Source organism: Chaetodon trifascialis, chromosome 13, assembly GCF_039877785.1.
Source record: "Chaetodon trifascialis isolate fChaTrf1 chromosome 13, fChaTrf1.hap1, whole genome shotgun sequence".
NCBI classification, from domain to species: domain Eukaryota; kingdom Metazoa; phylum Chordata; class Actinopteri; order Chaetodontiformes; family Chaetodontidae; genus Chaetodon; species Chaetodon trifascialis.
Genome location: NC_092068.1, coordinates 11,577,916 through 11,590,727, shown reverse-complemented (window position 1 = coordinate 11,590,727; position 12,812 = coordinate 11,577,916). Strand labels below are relative to the sequence as shown.

The window sequence follows — 12,812 nt, the reverse complement described above, 5'->3', positions numbered from 1 at the left end:
TGAGCACAGAGGGCATCTTCAAACACAGCACACAGTTTTCTGACCTGATTAACAACACCAGAAAGGTTTTATTGCCGGTGGCTGGAACCTGGTATCATGCTGTTTACACTGAGCTGCGAGGAAATCTGCCAGACATGGCAGCTGCTGTCAGACAGCAACTAAATGAAGTGGTGACTTTATGTGCTGATGTAGTCCAGCTCTTGACATCAACTGATTTAACAAAGTCACAAGGAGACAGTCAAGAAACATTCAGCATTTTACACAGCAAGCTGAACAAGGCCCAGAACAACACAAGGTATCTGGTAGAGTTCTCTTCATCATTGGAAGGACAGGTTGACCAACTAGAGGGACTTTGCATCCTTTGGGGCCTGTCTATTCAGATTTTGCTAAATTCTCTTGACAAGATTTTGGGAACGTCAACTGCAATGAACCATCTGGGCCCTCAGAAACAGCTATCAGCGCTGTCTGAGAGCTCACTTCGAATCCAAGAGGCAGCGAGGTTGACTGGCCTCAATTGCAAAAATGCTTACAAATCAAAACAGTTAACAGGATACCGGGATGAACTAAAAACACTGACTGAAGCCTATCTTAAAGCTGAAGAAGAGCTTGAAATAACACCAAGTGTGATGCAACTTGCAAAGTCAGAATTCTTTCAGCGACATCTTTTGATCAAAATTAAAATGCTTTCTGGTCATTTAAGCAAAGCAAATAAGGATTATGACAGCACACTTCAAAGAATTGTCAGCATTGCCTATTTAGCTGCTAAACAATTTAAAGAGAACAACGCAGAGGATGCAGAGCAGAAATTTGAAAATGCAGCACAAACACTTTTTGAAGGTGTAAAACTTGCCACCAAAAGAGTTGAGGACTCCTTAAACTATATCCGTGACCCACGTGTCCGCTCTAATTTGAGGTCTATCAATGACCACCTGTCTTTTCAGATCTCAGATATAATCAGTCGGGCGAGGCTCATGGTGGAGACTCACTACATTTGTGACACACTCAGTCTGGATGTGCAGATACAGTCCTGGTCAGCCAAGGCTCACTACGTGGTGGAGGAGCTCAAGAAGCAAGATGGGATTCACCAGGAGGCTAAAGAGCACATCAGGGCTGGTCTACTGGGCAGAACACCTGAGGATATCACAGACATGTTGTCCACAATCCCACCTAAAGTCAAAGAAGCAGAATTTCCCTCTGACACAGCAGGGATATCTTGGCAGAGAGGCAATATAGAAAATGTTGCAGAACAAAATATGAACATTGCAGCTGTGGCCAAATATGGAAATATGGAAAAAGATGTAGGTATCTCGTGATTAACAAGACTTTACAGCTCAGTGATTCCTGTGTGCCACAATAAATAATTTCTCTATTTTTCTCTAAAGGATGGTTTCTGGTCTGGCGCATTCAAAGAAGCTTCTGGCCTGACTGACACGTCCCTTTTTTTAAAGCAAGAAAGTGACAGCTGGGATCCCAAGGACAACAGAATTGTCCAGGTGACCAGGAAGATCGCTGACACAATATGTTATATGACTCAGTACCTTAAGAAGAAAGGCCCAATACCGGTAATGACCATCGGAGGGCACTATATTACCTTGATCTTGGTATTTGCAGGCACTCTTGCTCACAATGATTTCTTTTGTTCCAGAATAAAGAGGCATTTGTCAGTGCAGCCAAAGATGTGATCTCAAACTGCCAGTCAGTAACTCACTTTATCAGAGTTATTACCAACCACTGCCTGGATAAACAGTGTACGGTTGAACTCTCCCTCATAGTTGAGCAGATTCTCACCATCACCAACCAGCTCAACATCATCTCCAGGTCAGAAGACTTAGGCTGCAATCTAAGCTATAAAATGAAAGAAAGAAAGGTAATGAGATGTGTTTTTTCTTTGCTGTATCTTTACTTAGTGTCAATGCTGTCACACCTGGGTGCAAATCATCTGACGAGATCCTGGTGAAGAATGCACAAAATCTACTTCACACAGTCCTGCGTGGGGTCCATGCTGCAGAGACAGCCTGCATGACAGTAAATCTGACATCAGAAATCTAACTAAATCTGTAATGATTTATGCTACTACAGATAGACTGATCATATGAAGCTTATCTGTTATGTCACGTTATGTGAGAATTGTCTCCTGAGCCATTGAAACTGTATAATTTCTCTCTTACTCCAGGGTTTGAGGCAGCCCGAGCCGAACTCAGATGGTGCAGAGGCTACAGCCTTGTGTTTCCAGTGGAGGAGGAAGCTGGAGATCCATCGAGCCCAACAGACCAGCAACCCAGAGACTGATGAGCTGGGTTTGAGGAAGACCTCATCCCACCCTGTAGCACCCAGTCTTGCTCCACCGGTCAATGTGACCTCTACCCCCTCAAAACACAAGTAGTATTTGTGTCACAAGAAATGAGAAGACAGATCACATTTTTTGCTTTCTATTTGATATAATAATAATGTGAAATCCACCTTACCTTTGGAGGGAGAATTCACACTGTCATCCTCAAGGACACTTCAGCAAATGAAGCAGAAATTCGATATAATCAGTGGTGGTATTCAGTAAAAGTACCACCAGAACAATGTAAAGCCACTCTATTGCAAGTGAAAGTAAAAGTGCAAACATATTACATTTATCAAAAGTAAAAGTACCTTGATCTAGTCATTGATCAATGACTTTATCTTTCCATTTTGTGAAATACTGAATAAATTTACCTCTGTGGGTCTCAAAGAGTGATTCAGATGAAACCATACTGTTTTGGTTTGGATAAGGTTTTCTTGTGTACTGTGGAGAGGTGTGGGTGTGCTTTGTTTCCTGCGTTTCCTTTTTTGGCAGAGGCTGGGCATGGTTCTCCAGGTGGCTGGGAGCTCCAACACAGCTGGGACTCATCACAATCAAGCACAGCATAAAGGCTGTGCACTGCAAAGACTCATTGCCAGATTGTTTCTGCTGCTTAGTGGTATTATTGGCCATTATCAGTGCTACCTATGAGTATTAGTAAAGATGTAGTTTTTGTTTTCTCATGTGAAAGATTCCCCTGTGTCTTTTTCCCTTTTTGATCCGTGAGTTCACCTTCACCTGATCTCCAGCTTCACCTGTGCCTCCACCACCACTTGCCCTCAATGCAAATACTCACACCACCTGAGCTCTGTGCGCTCCAGCATGTCTCTCACCTCGTGCCTCACCTGCTGTTCTCAGGACTTACCAGCTACGAGTTTCCTGTGTACCTGGAGTCTCCACTCTTTGCTCATTCAATAAATTCTTATTTTACTCTTACTCCCTGTTTGTGTGTCCGCTATTGAGTCCAAATCCTGCTGAAGCATAACACATCTTTGGTAAAACTTTTCACTTCATCATTGTATATATTGTATAGCTCATATTTTTCTTTATTTCTATTGTATTTCATTATATTTCATTACCCTTTATCTGTATTGCTTTGAGCTGCTGGAACTCCAATTTCCCTCAAGGGTTTAATAAAATTCAATCTATCTAATCTAATCTAATCTAATCTAATCTAATCTAATCTAATCTAATCAACTGCAAACAACTCATAGATATCTGAGTGTGACAAGGGCCCTCAACCAGATATGTTGTATTTTATAAGCTTCTCCATTTTCTGTAAACAAAAGTAATAATCTCAAAAGTAAATAGTGACTATCACTGTCAAACAAATGTAGTGAGGTAAAAAGAACAAAATGCCTCTGAAATGTAATGGAGTAGAAGTATAAAGTAGCATAAAATGTAAATACTTACGACATGAGCAAATGTAATGAGTTACTTTCCACCACTGGATATAACACTAGACCTGAAAAAAAAAATGCAACTTGATGTGGGATTCTGAAACAAAACACCTTTATGTTTCATCTCTTTATTTCAGATATTCATAACAAAATCACTGAGATGTGATGGGAATATGTGTTGTTAAAATGTCATACAGTATTATTACAACAATAACCACTATATTGACAAGGGGGGGAGCATAATTCATTAAAACACTCAAAACCAGACTGTACACATGATACAAAATAGGCATTTACAATGTGACTTATGAAAGCAATAAAAAAGCACATAGCTTAGTTTCAGTCAAAAATGGATAGCTCATCTTAGCAGACCGACAACTGTCAAATAATACAAACTGCCTCGCATGATGCCACCTGAAACCGACAACATTCGCTCTTTATAGCACACATAACCCCATTTAAATTCATCGGCAGTCAACTCCAACAAAACTCAATACTAAACATACTCATAAAGGTCATATTTGTATCATATATATCTGCATCTCTCTTTCTGTATAGTACACCTTCTTTCTTTCTTTCTTATTCTGATGAAAACAAGTGAAAGACCTGCTATGTACAAGCTTGTTAGCAGTGAGTGTTTTGTGGAACGACATCGACAAATCAAATTAAGTAGCCAATATTAATCAACTCCACTCACTGTCATCAATATGTTGTTACAAAAGCCTACAGCAGTAACGTTATATTCTCAAACACTGAGGCCACTTCATGAAAAAAGTCAAAGTACAATGTAGAAATTGAACTGTAATATTGTAAAATCACACGTCTTCTCAACTAAACAGGGAGCTGTCTCATACTGCATAAATATTTCAGCAAGCTGGCTTGATTGTAGAGACTGTAATCTAAAAACACAACGCTGTGAAAGGCAACAACAATCTAACATTGCTACACAAACGTCTGTACCTCAACATCAGCCAGTGTAGCCCGAATGTGCCTGTCTGAGAAACGTGCGGTAAAAAGAGATTCTGTTTTTAACAATCTGACCTAATCGTATCAGAGGATGACAAGTCACAAACTCAGATCAGGGTATGTGGTAAAAAAAATGTAAATGTTCCTGAAAGCATCTGTTGACTCCTTGTGAAAAAAATCTCATAAAAGTGAGCACAAACATAAAAATCTCATAATATAAAAGTGAAATAAATAATACAAAAGTTCTCGAGGGAATTCCAACAAGTGTGGCTTGATCGACTTCATCGTATCTCTGCGTGTAGAGTGAATGATCTGTTCTACAGAGCGTGCTGCCTGCTCTCTTTCTGATTGTTTAAAACATACATGTAAATTACACGATGATAAAAGACCTTGACACGCTTCCGAAACACACATTTCAGCATTAATATGATTATGTTGAAAGGAACTATACACTGTGTCTGTGCACATATCGAGCATCATCTCCATACTGACAAATGTATAGTGCACTAGATAGTATTGGTTTCTATACAAGATCGTTTATATACAGAAATAAATAGGTTCGTGTAACACTAAATAAAGGCTAATAGTGTTTACTGACAGAAAGGGGAAGCAGTGGGATCGAAGGTCTTGAACACATCTTTAAGTGTCCTGTCATCTGCCTCCTCCTCTGGATCGTCCTGTTTTGGTTCTTCCTCCACGGCCTCCTCTTGCCCCTTCTCCTTCTTTTCTTCTGCCTCCTCTTGTACTCCTGTACTGCCCTGTCCTCCTAGTTTGGCCTGCCTGGGGTCAGTGTACTGGGGTCGGATCAGCCCGGCCAGTGCCTGGATGGGGAGATTATGAACTGCGGGAGGTTTGACAGGTGAGGCCGGAGGCACTATGGGAGAACTGGAAGGTTGAGGCTGATCTGAAGCCACGTCTGTGCTTTTAGTGTCTTCGATAGAGCTACTTTGTTGGATTGGAGAGAGTGACGGTGGCGGAGTATTGTCTTTCTTATCTGGGTGTTTGAGGATCCCTGCCTTTTTAGGAGGCTCTGCTTGCTCCCTCTGAGCCTGCTCGGTTTGATTACGAGGATCATACAGACTGATGCCCCCAAGGATCGTAGTGGGACTTTCTAGCCCTCCTCCAGAGGATGCCAGGCGGGGGGCATATGGAGGCAGCTTCTCCGGCTCTGGCTTGGCTCGAGCAGTATGAGGAGCGGAGCTAGCACTGGCCTTCTGTAGCCTGGGGTCCACAACACCTCCTCCAGAGGAGGGTTCTTTCTGACCCAGGAGCTTGGAGTCCAGACTCCCTGCACGCTTGAGTCTGGGGTCCAGAGACTTCTGCTGACGCGGATCTGCAGGTCTTTCAGTGGAGGATCGAGACTCTAGAGATCCAGAGGACAATCGACTCATACGTTCCTTCAAGCGTGCAGCAGCCAGTCTGGGGTCAGTCGGCGGAGGGCTGATGATGGGGGGGTGGTCAGGCAGGTTTGTTCTGTTCATCTGAGCATCTGCGATTAGGGGTGGAAGAGGCAGGTTGATGGAGTGTTCCTGCTTGGGAACCAGGGAAGGGATGAGGTCCTCAGGGGCCCACACCACTGTCTGAGCAAAGGCTGGCCGCTGGAGCAAGATGTCCACCCGGATATGGCTAAACTGCTTTAGCTGGCAACGAGGGTCCCGCAGCAGCACACCAGGGCCAGCTTCTAGAGGGATGAGAACAGCTTTGTCCCTGAGCTCCCGCTCTCCTTCATCATCCTCATCTCCTGCGGAAGGCTTCTGAGGACCAGGGTGACTCTGCTGGCGATAAGAACTCGGCTCCATTGGTCTCATCTTCCTGGGGTCTCTGGAGAGCCGTGGGTCTGTAGCTCCATCCGACTCCTTTTTCATATCTGGGGGTCGCTGTCGAGGGTCTGTCTTCACACGAGGGTCACTGGGTGGGGCCCTCTCCTTCACAAGCCGAGGGTCACCCAGTGCTGGAGCCACTGGGGCAGCCTGGGTGGGCTTGGACTGAGACTGCTGCATCTCACTCTGCTTCTTCAGAGTTTTAAGGATGGAGGAAACACAGCTCCCATCCTCCTCGTCACTGGAGTACCAGTTTGTAGTTTCATCTGCCAAAAAAAAGATTATATTATATTTAAATGTTTGTTCTCTCAGAGCATGTTCGTGAATTATCCGTGTATCAACACCGTGTCTCCTCTGGGCCTCGTTTCAAAAAGCAGGTTTACTGATGTATTTGGATAATTTTCCTGGGTAATACAGGTCTTGTTACTTCAGCCTGTGCTCCATTTCTGAAGGAGTTGTGCTTTTTATCTTAATTAGTTCAGCAAACCTGCTTCTTGCCCCTGGGACTTACCTCTGTTTGCATTATCATCCTGGCCCTCTGCTTTCTGTGGCTCATTCCCCTGTGCATGTGACTCTTGTTGTTGCTGTTGTGTCAGATGTAAAAAGATGGCTTTCTGTACTGCTGGTGGTAAAGACTGCAACTGTGACTCTGCACCCATCTGCTGCTGGAGGTTCTGTATGAAGGCCAAGCTAGGGTCTACCAGATTGAAAATAAAACAAAGATGCCATTTCAGTAACAGTTATGAAGTAATTAACCTATTGGATAACCATAAGAATATAACACTGACCTCCTTGTTGACCCATGGCCTGGTTTCGGAGGAAGCTGCTGAAGAACTCTACTGGGTTCTGACCCATCGATGGAAAAGGGAAGAGGCTTTGCAGCATCTGGAGATCAGGTATAGGAGGGAACGGAGGCCTCTGCATACTCATCTGAGGGTTGATATTATGTCGGTTTCCATGGAAGGGTGGGGGCTGACCAGGGGGGATTGGTGGCTGCATTGGAAATCCGTGTGGTGGGTGTTGTCCGGGTGGGCTCTGTGGCATGGGTGGCCCAGTAGGGTGACCCATGGGAACAGGTGATCCAGGGGGAGGTATAGGAGGAGCAGCAGGGCCTGAAGGCACCATACCTCCACTCTGCGGGTCCTCTGGGCCTCCACTGAACTGAGTGGCGCCTTCACCTTGATTCTGGGAGAAGTTGGAGCCGCTGAAAAATAATGTGCACAAGCAGACTCAGTGAGCTCCAAACACTCCGGAGAATTTGATTACATTTTTTCATTTGATTACAGATCATCGTGGTTACCTCAGACCAATTTTTTGTGCCAAGTTTACAGTCGGTTGAACCTTGATTTCAAACAGGGAGGGGATCTTCTTCCCAGCCTGGCCAGCGGCTCCATCTGTGGGACTACTCTGACCAGGAGTGGGCAGCAACCCCACCCCAGGAGGAGGCTTTGGAAGTGGGGCGATTCCCTGCTTTCTCAGATCCTCCAGCTCCAACTCGTCCTCACGGGCGTTCTCCTCTTCAGTGTTAATGATCTAACAAATTAGCCAGCAAGAGGAAACAAGATAATTGTTGACCGTTAGAGCTGACACTCTCTTGGCATAGAGGCGTTAAAAATCAAAAAAGCACTTTTTCTTCTCACTTCACCTTTTCAAGCAGTTCTTTGGTCACATCAGTCAAAGTCTCATGGGAGAATTTGCAGTTGTCTCCTTGATAACATTTGGCTCCTGTGTGAAAGAACTTGCACGGGTATTCATGTGCAATCACAGGTTAAGGAACGGGACTAATTAAAGGGTGTAATGAAATTTCAGTTAATTATACCACACAATTATACCAATGTAATTAAAAACAGCTGTCATGATAAGCAAAGGATATTGTGCATGTAAATGCAGTTATCTCCTTTGCTGCAGTATCCTTGGAGGTAAAATTTACAAAGCTCCTTTTTCTTATCTGGTACGACGAGCTCATGTTCAAACTTGCACTGTTCCCCCTGCATGAAGAAAATATTCTATTATCATTCAAACATTTCAGAGTAAATTGTCATTACATTGTTAAAACAAGCAAAATAGCATTAGTGCTACGATACCTTGATGCATCGACCTTCCAGGAAATACTTGCAGATGTATCGACCATTGTGTTCAACCGTGTGCTGGTTGATAAACTCCTTGCTCATGATTGGCCGTTTCTTCTGGAAACCGGAGGAATTTTTTCCTTCCTGTGAAACAAAGGAAAGTTTTGTCTTTTTCTAACTTGTTAATGTTCAGTGCATGCCAAAAGGATTAGCAAGTTATCCCATTCTATTGATGTTGTACACAGCGTCCCACCTTTTTTAAAATCAGGATTGTTAATTAATACTAATACATCTGGCTGAATTACCAGGGGCATACTTACAGGCGCCATGTCTTCCATACCCTGGTCTCCTCCTCGGCCTCGTCCACGTCCTCCCCAGGGTTTGCCCTTCAGCTTCTTGTTCTTGTTGAGCATCCCACGTCCTCTCCCTGGTCCACTCCCTCTGCCTCTTCCCCTCTGCCCAACTGAAAACACATTTTAGAAGAAGTGATCAAACTCTGTGTATCCTTACTGATGCATACCATTACATTATCACATAAAACACAAAACCTTTTATCTTTTACAGACATGATCTGAAAAGACAAGGGTTCGTACACTGCTGTTGTTTCATCCCCCTCATGTTTCCTCTCTTCATATGGTCTTTAGCATGGCGTCCCTTTCCCAGACTCTGGGAAGTCGAATCTTTTGCCTGCGGATACTCGGACATGTCATCTTCGTAATCATCCTCCTCTTCGTCGTAGTCATACTTGTCATCACTGTAGTCGCTGTATTTGTCAAAATCACTGCTCTTGTGCGGCGGAGACTTGCCATGGCCTCCCTTTGAATCTCGTCCATGCTGTCAAGTCAACAGTCAAAGACAAACTGTCACACACCAATGCTTAAGTGAATATACAGCGACAGCATGGCAGCAGCGATGAGCTCACCTGAGATGACTGGCCGTCGGACTCGCGGCTAGATCCCTGGCTCTTCCGGTTTTTGGGTCTTTCTACTCGGTCGTAGTCGGAGTCATAACTGTCAGAGCTGGAGCTGCTGGAGGGGGAGTGGTGCTGAGGAGAGGGTACGAAGGAGAAACATTGAATATGGAATGAGTTCACACACACGCTTTAACTGCAGCAGCAGTGAGATATATAAGTTGAAATAACAAGTATGAGTGCATCCTACTTTCTGTCTGTCCCGCCTCCTCCTCTTAGACCTCCTCTTCTCTCTGGTCTTTTTGTATCTCTTCCTGGAGTGCCTGTGAGTCTTTTCTTCTTTCTCTTTAGCTTTTTCTTTTTCCTTCTCTTTCTCTTTGTCGTCATTCGCCTCTGCAGCCTCTTTGTTCTCCTCTTCAATTCCAATCCCTTCGTCATCTATTTCTCCATCTTCCAGTTCGCCATCCTCTCTAAAAACAGGAAAACAGTCAGTGCAGTGAGTATAACTGCAAGGGTTTGTGTCCTGTATGTTTTGTCTTACACAAAATCAAAATGTTTTCACATCATGAGCAGATAATCCGGAACTTTTCCCCTCGTTTGGAGCAAAGTAGTAAACCTCACCTCAGAGTTTTCCAATACACTCAAAACCTCTGCACTAAAAACATCCTGTCAATAACTCAAGGCTAAGTTCTGATTTCCTGTGAACCACTGTGTAGCTGTTGTATGGAAAGTGAATGAAATTCAACCTCAAATTGAGTAAAATCTATGGAAACCTCAGATTTATTCCGTGACTTCATAATGTAATACTATGTATCATTCAACACACATGTTGCCAAGTCAAAATCTTTATGACAAAGGTCCGCTGTAAAGTAAAAACAAATTATTCTTATTTAATCAGCAAGGTGCCGAATGTTTTGATTGAATTTCAACAAAAGCTACAGTATCAGGCTGAATGGCCTGAGTACGCGTGTAGGAACTCTCCAAAGGAATAATTACAAGAATACAAAATGTTATGTCAATTGATGGACCTGGAATACACTGAAATTAATGCTTAAGGACATTTCATGCAAAAAGTAGAACTGTCCATGGGAAATCATTTCATATAAAGGTATGATATACATTAGTATCAGTGTTATTATTCTGATCGTAACATGTAACGTCAACTGCTTTAAAAACAAAGTGCAGGTAGGAGCATGAAACGAAGACACCGTGAAATGAGAATGTCCATCCACTGATCCCTGTCTGTCTCCACAGGGACGAGATACCTCTTCTTCTGACACCAGTGCATATCATGCTTCAACATGACACCATCCACATCTCAAGGCACCACAATACTGTACCAAAACTCAACTTTTAGTCCAGTTACAGCAGCAGAGACCCCAACTTGTTGCATGTGATAAGAGAAAACTAGCACAAAACTAGTCTTCCCTGTTTTCATGTGTCCATGATCACATATCTAACTGAAGAGTGAAAACAAATACAAGGAAATACTTAATACTAGCATCACTGTTAGAATACAGTTTAAAAGGATGGTACACAAACATCCCACCATAATGACTCAATACATATAGAAAAATGGATTTTCCAATGATACCATCATTACAGTAATACAAGTGCAATAAAATCACAATCTCTCTATTTAGCACTTACAATCAAACATGGAGTCCCTGTTGGCTTCTGCATGTCTTTTCTGACCCTTTTTAAGAACTTAAAGCATCCATGTAAGAGGGCAAACAGATGCCCTGAGTGAGACATGGACGATCTGAGACAAGGACAGACACACGTTCAACAGCTGACGCGACACCAACTTTTGTTCCAGCCAAACACTACAACACCTCTTACATCTTCTTTGCTGTGTCAGACCGTAAAATCACCTGGTGAAATCTTTGGTTTGACACCAGCAAATTCTTGTCTCTCCTTCTTCACATGGTCTGGCAGCCCTGTTAGGACCAGAGACCAACGGCAAGGACACTGACATGGCCTAAAACCAGCAGAAGCCCATCATCTCAACCCTGCGTGAACCCTGTCTCAGCAGTACTGCCAGGTGTCCGCTAGGGGGAGTCCAGGACGAGGATGGGCGTGGCACATTTACATCATTTGCATAGCCTCCTGCAGATGGCAACAATGAAGCCGTGAATCCGTCCCAGTACCACAACAACACAGACGATGAGGTCCGCTATCTTGCATGGAAATGATCATGAATGAGTCTCATCGACACGGTGATGGGAAATCTAAGCTATTGGGACAGCGCTACTCAACTGCACCAAAGAGGCATGCAAAGACTTTTTGAGGAGGGGGAAACCGTGGACTCTAAACTCTGCAATTCATGGTTAAAAAAACAAAAACAGTAACACAAGCATGTAGACCCACAGCACTGAAACGCACAGATGAGCGTATTAAGAATTGCATAAGAATGTTACTCGACCTTTCATCCCCTGCAAGCTCAGAGTCTGTCATGTTTTTGTCAAGAACAGGGGCTGGGGGACTGGAAACAAGGCTCACAGAAGCCATTGGAAAACGGATCTGCCTCCCTTCTCTCCGGTAAAAGAGTGAATTCACTCAGTCACTCAAGGAGACGTTGGGTTGTGAGAGATGCTGGAAGATTTCAGACTGGAAAAAACTCACGGTGTTACATGTCTCGACAGAGACAGTAAACAGACACTCTCCTCTTTCATATCAATGACGTTTTAACTCTGTGAGCACAGCTTGATACCCCGCTTTGCTAATGTCCCGTCGGTTGACAGCTGCCATGGTGAAATAGAGGAGACGGAGGGAGAAACAGACAGAAATGTAACCATGTTCGTTGATTTCAGCATCTTCATAGGCTTTCTCAACAGGGACATCATCTCAAAATGGCTTCTGAGGTCTGCAGCACATTCCTAGATCGCGTATTCCTCCACGTATATATAGTCCTAGCGGGATCTATCTAACTTGAATATGACAAATACTCATCAGCTATTGGCCAGAAGGCGCAGGGACACAGAGAGCTGCGATTTTTATTGGCTCAAAGCATTGTCAGTTAATTTCAACATCTGCAACAACGAAGGGTCTCCGACGCTCAATTTTGCCCTTTGTTAATGTTTTAATTCATAACTTTGTGTATTACGCCGCTATAACGAACCGAGTTCGTGGTATTATATCAGGCAAACAGCTGGGGCAGATTATCTTTATCGCTTTCCTGTAGAACCTGCGCATTCATTTCCTTGTTTTTTTTTACTCCCGCGCGCGAACACTAACACGCACGACCTTTGCACGAGCTTGACTTGACGCGCTCGTTAAATGTTGTGCAGTCCTGTCGTTGACCACCAGGTGTAGCTC

At 43.7% G+C, this 12,812-nt stretch overlaps 2 protein-coding genes across 3 annotated transcripts; one reads left to right on the top strand and one right to left on the bottom strand.

Annotated features, from left to right (window-relative positions):
* Positions 1 to 261: 261 nt before the first annotated feature.
* Positions 262 to 2,524, top strand: LOC139341643 (uncharacterized). The gene is made up of 5 exons (XM_070978244.1): positions 262 to 1,298; positions 1,383 to 1,562; positions 1,646 to 1,818; positions 1,908 to 2,025; positions 2,174 to 2,524. The coding sequence occupies exons 1-5, from the start codon at positions 426 to 428 to the stop codon at positions 2,381 to 2,383; spliced, it is 1,554 nt and encodes a 517-aa protein (XP_070834345.1). The 5' UTR covers positions 262 to 425; the 3' UTR covers positions 2,384 to 2,524.
* Positions 2,525 to 3,841: 1,317 nt separating this feature from the next.
* LOC139341600 (zinc finger CCCH domain-containing protein 6) lies at positions 3,842 to 12,411 on the bottom strand. Of its 2 annotated transcripts, none has more exons than XM_070978174.1 (12): positions 11,920 to 12,411; positions 9,745 to 9,964; positions 9,507 to 9,629; positions 9,178 to 9,418; positions 8,905 to 9,047; positions 8,600 to 8,728; positions 8,389 to 8,503; positions 8,161 to 8,270; positions 7,816 to 8,048; positions 7,304 to 7,719; positions 7,027 to 7,212; positions 3,842 to 6,781 (listed from the first exon to the last, which is right to left on the bottom strand). In XM_070978174.1, exons 1-12 carry the CDS (start codon positions 12,003 to 12,005, stop codon positions 5,286 to 5,288), a joined length of 3,498 nt encoding a protein of 1,165 aa, XP_070834275.1. In that variant the 5' UTR covers positions 12,006 to 12,411; the 3' UTR covers positions 3,842 to 5,285. The 2 variants fall into 2 exon arrangements, with proteins under 2 accessions (XP_070834275.1, XP_070834276.1); XM_070978175.1 differs by having other exon boundaries at positions 8,600 to 8,730; positions 8,907 to 9,047; positions 12,208 to 12,352.
* Between the last annotated feature and the right edge of the window lie 401 nt (positions 12,412 to 12,812).

Coding starts and splice junctions, on each gene's coding strand:
- LOC139341600 (XM_070978174.1), bottom strand. CDS start 12,005: ATGGCTTCTGTGAGCCTTGTTTCCAGTCCCCCAGCCCCTGTTCTTGAC. Junction 9,048..9,177: donor GGGGATGAAACAACAGCAGT/GTACGAACCCTT, acceptor ATGTGTTTTCAG/TTGGGCAGAGGGGAAGAGGC. Junction 7,720..7,815: donor GCACAAAAAATTGGTCTGAG/GTAACCACGATG, acceptor ATTATTTTTCAG/CGGCTCCAACTTCTCCCAGA.
- LOC139341643 (XM_070978244.1), top strand. CDS start 426: ATGAACCATCTGGGCCCTCAGAAACAGCTATCAGCGCTGTCTGAGAGC. Junction 1,299..1,382: donor ATGGAAATATGGAAAAAGAT/GTAGGTATCTCG, acceptor TTTTCTCTAAAG/GATGGTTTCTGGTCTGGCGC. Junction 2,026..2,173: donor CAGAGACAGCCTGCATGACA/GTAAATCTGACA, acceptor CTCTTACTCCAG/GGTTTGAGGCAGCCCGAGCC.